We start from the raw sequence: 4,367 nt of genomic DNA, 5'->3' as shown, positions 1-4,367 counted from the left end.
GATTTCAGCAACAGCAATGAACTTAAGGTGTCCGAGCAGACGTTAATGTTTCTTCAAAACAAGCATACAAGATTTGTATCAAAGATGGCCAAAACAGAATACGTCAAAGTCTGCGTTACCTTCCAACAGCCACTTCGTTTTCTAAGGCTTTGATGATGATTAAGACACAGCAGGCCATCTGATTCTCATGTGATAGTAAAGGTTGCACTAAGTGGGAATAAAGAATCCAAAAAGAGTCAATACAAATATTTACATCTACTTCTGTAAAATTTAAAAACCTAATACTCTGACAAATGCTTTTATATCTAAAAGAGTTAATGCTGACTGCATGTTAAAATGTCCCATTTACCCAAGCTCCTCCTGAATGTGCTCAAGACTGTGCCTGTGTCAGCCCTGAAGCAGCTACTCGCACATTACACAGGAAACGTTACCTTCAAAAGCTCTGGCAGCAATAGGTCCAAATAAAAGTTCAAAGGACTTTTTTAGAGAGTGCTGTATTTCTCTACCAAGACTGTAAAAAAAAAAAAAAAAAAAAAAAAAAGGGGAAAATCATCAGTTTGATTTGCTGCAGTAGATAAAAGTTGAATGGAATTTGTAATCTTTGACCATCATAAAAAGTTCTGTCTTTTAAGAAAAGGCTGAACTTGAACATTTGCACATAGTTCGAGCAGCAAATCAGTGAGTTCCAACAAGTGCTTTTATATGGAGTGTGGTTTTGGGGTTGGTTTTTTTTTTTTGAAACTTAAGAGCAACCAACCATGCTTCAATACGAAGGCAAAGCGTTAAATTCTGAGGTTATTTAGAAGAAAAAATGCTTTCACCTTGGTTTCTGAAACTGAAACTAAGTAAGAGGGCAGTTCCTTCCCACCTCCCCGTTCAGAGGGGGGAAAAGAAAAAAAGTCTTTTATTAAAGCAGTTAAAGTTTCTGTAACAGGTGGGTAGTTAAGACAAATTTTAGTGTTCTTGCTCTCTGGCTTTATTGAAATCCTTGGAATAACTGCTTGAACCTCAAACTGAACTAGGCTTTTCCACGACTGTACCCTTGCCTGTGTACCTTCAGTGACTAACTGTTCTCCCAATGAGGACTAAATCCCTAAGAGCCCTAGAAAAGTCCTATTACTGAGAGGTTTCTCTCCAGGAGCAATTTCTCATCATTCACAGCCTTTATCTCTCTCAGGCTACTGAATACACAAGCAGGCAGAGAGTTCTCCAACACCAATTACAACATGCACAGATGTGAAAAAACCCTCTCGCAACAGAGGCAACAGTACCATAAGCAAAGAATTTCAACTGCCTGAGTATTTCACACGAGTACCTATCACGGCTGCAGTTCTGAGACGCAGCAACATATTTGCTGTCTGGAATGTGGAGAGGAAGGCACAAGCTTCTCCCCCAATTCTCAGCACTCCCAGGGGTCCAATTCAAACGTTTCCTCTGACATTACCAAAATTGCAGCTAAACTTCAAGCCACGTGGATGCTGTTTGACCAATACCTTGCTTAGGAATGGCATGAGAAATGCTTTGCAGCCACTGGAGACTTGCTTGAAAACTATATTAAGTCACAGTACAATTTTGCAAAAAGTCTAAACCTTGCTACTTATATACAAGGAACCATGAGAGCAGCAGCAATTAATTAAAAAAAAAAAAAAACCACCAACATTTTTCTGCATTCTTCTGAACTTTTAGCTACTCTTAAAAGTCAGCATCCAAATCTAGAACAAATATTGACGAGTTCAGATTTCCAGTGTTAAAAGTTAAACACATTTAGAATTACAAGCAGAGCTGCAGTCTCTACGAGAGCTCATGAGACAACACAAGCAATACACAAGGTGAAGCTGTAATTTATAAAGTCTCATCTGAGCCTCACACTCTGCTTAAAGGACTTAGTGTAAAATAGACTAATCTGATTTTTCTTAGAGCACTGTCACCCTAACATGTTCAGGTGTTGTGAGTACAAATATGAGATTTTCCTGTCATAAAAACATCCACCAATTATGCTTCAGATAGCAAGCCACTACTATTTTGCTATTAAAAAATTTACTGATGACATTTTAGAAAAACTCCTATTAAGAACACTTAAAAAAAAAAAAAAGACTTCTAACGTAATTTTCATACAGAGTTTATGAATCCAGGGCTGGTTTAGTAAAACTCATGCCTTCCAGTGCTGGTCTCACGAGGTAACAATCATCATTTCTGCTACTGTTTACAAGTCAAATGGTCCACTGTTTAGCAAAAACTTAAATAAAGGGATGACTGAGAAAAAATTTTAAATATTGCACAAATAATTTAACTGCAGACAGTACAAGACACTTAAAGCATTGTTTTTTTGTCAACATATGAACTCTATTATATAGTCACACTTTCTATAATACAGTTATTTTTTTTACAAGACATTTAAATTCAGCATTTACATAAACAATTATCTTTACAATCTGTTATCATATAATGTTAATTTGCAGGAATTAATTTTGTCTTTGTTTTAAAAGTTCATCTATCTGAGTCTTGTACATGTTTTTCACATCTTCGAGATCCAGTCGGAGTTCCTCAGCCTCCTCCGCTTTCTCCCCATACATCTGAAGAATTGTATTGTACCTTTGATCCAAATCCTGCAAGGACATGTGGTTTGTTATCTGACTGTTTTTCAACTTAAAAAAAGTTCCTGTTAGGATAGTGTTTTACACTACGAGGAAAAATAAGTATAGCATTATTTTATCAAAGTATAACTACTTTACAATGAAGCACACAGTAAACTCTTGAAAAATACTTCATGCTTCGACTCTCTGAATATGGCTACATTGATACTCTAGACAGAAAAGCGAGACACTCCAAAGATCCTTCACTACAAAGAATTAGTGCTGGCTTTGGAGGATGCGCTGGAGCACCTTGGAACAGTTGGAGCGGGTACAGAGGAGGGCCACAAAAATGATCCGGGGGCTGGAGCACCTCTCCTGTGAGGACAGGCTGAGACAGTTGGGGTTGTTCAGCCTGGAAAAAAGAAGGCTGTGGGGAGACCTGATTGCAGCCTTTCAATACCTAAAGGGGGCCTATAGGAAAGATGGGGAAAATCTTTTTAGTAGGGCCAGCTGTGACAAGACAAGGGGTGATGGTTTTAAACTGAAGCAGGGTAGGTTTAGACTAGATATAAGGAAGAAACTCTTTACAATGAGGGTGGTGAAACACTGAAACAGGTTGCCCAGAGAGGGGGTGGAGGCCCCATCCCTGGGAACATTCCAGGCCAGGTTGGACGGGGCTGTGAGCAACCTGATCTGGTTAAAGGGGTCCCTGCTCCCTGCAGGGGGGTTGGGCTGGGTGACCTCTAGGGGTCCCTTCCAACCCAAAACAGTCTATGATTCTATGAAGTTCAACTGCTATAAGCATTAAAACCCACCAAACTGCACTAAGTTTTACTATGGGAATGACCACAGTTTGTGAAAGGCTTCATGGGGAAATTTAACATTCTGCATTTAAAGAACAATGATGATTTCCAAAACTATTCCAAAACTATTTCCAGTATTTCAATTTAAGTTCTTAAACATTCAGAGGATTAAAATATTTGGCCAATTACCTGTAACAGCACTGCACACTCATTCAGCTTCTGCATCAAACTCTCGTAAATCCATGCTATTTATCAAAACACCCCCTCCTCTGAAAAGACTACGCTCATTCAAGACACTTGTCTGGAAGAAAAAAAATGTTCTCTCCCCGATTTGACATGCAATCTTACTCACAGTGCGCATTTCTAACAACTGCATTTTGAAGTGACTACCTAGTGATGGAGTAGGCATTTTCAGATCCTACTATACCAAAAAACCCAAAAGAAACCCCCAGGCTCTTCAGTCATTTATGATTAGGGACAGATTTAAATATAATTCTAAATTGATAGGGGTAATCCTAAAAAAACCCAAACATGTCAATTTTACATCAGCTTTACAACATAAATTTACTTACCTTTAACTGTGAACGTAATTTGGGTATTTCCTTCACTTTTTCTTCAAGTTCATCATTTTGATTTGTTAATTTAACCAGTTCTTCTGCCATTATCGACCGAGTTTTCTCAAGGTTTCCAATTTCCAGCTAAGGTAAACACTTTTAACAATTAGGAGGAAGGAATTTATCATATTTATAAAACACTGTATCAAAATATTTTGATACAGTAAGTAAGGCTTTTTCTTAAGCCAGACTTTGAAACAGCACACCCTGGAAGCACTCTCACTTCCTTCTCCAATCTGATCAGTAGTTTGGTTTTGGGTTGTTTGGTTTTTTTTTTTTTTCCCTTTTCTTTTTCAGAGAGACAAGTTCAGTTTTCTGGATAGGTCCTTGCCAAAACAAAAAAGGAAGCAACAAATCCTTCTCTTGCCCTTCCCTAC

At 38.2% G+C, this 4,367-nt stretch overlaps 1 protein-coding gene across 1 annotated transcript in view; it reads right to left on the bottom strand.

The window, feature by feature from the left end:
• Positions 1 to 746: 746 nt before the first annotated feature.
• The window catches only part of TMF1 (TATA element modulatory factor 1), an 18,532-nt gene continuing 14,911 nt past the window's right edge, over positions 747 to 4,367 (bottom strand). The window contains exons 17-18 of the mRNA XM_035901386.1: positions 3,949 to 4,074; positions 747 to 2,606 (exon numbers count right to left, since the gene is read on the bottom strand). Of these exons, the coding sequence (XP_035757279.1) occupies positions 2,463 to 2,606; positions 3,949 to 4,074 (270 nt within the window). The 3' untranslated portion in view covers positions 747 to 2,462. The remainder of the gene's footprint in view (positions 2,607 to 3,948; positions 4,075 to 4,367) is intronic.

This window comes from Egretta garzetta, unplaced genomic scaffold (genome assembly GCF_000687185.1).
Source record: "Egretta garzetta isolate BGI_Z169 unplaced genomic scaffold, ASM68718v1 scaffold228, whole genome shotgun sequence".
Classification (NCBI taxonomy): Eukaryota; Metazoa; Chordata; class Aves; order Pelecaniformes; family Ardeidae; genus Egretta; species Egretta garzetta.
This window is presented reverse-complemented; position numbering and strand designations above follow the sequence as displayed.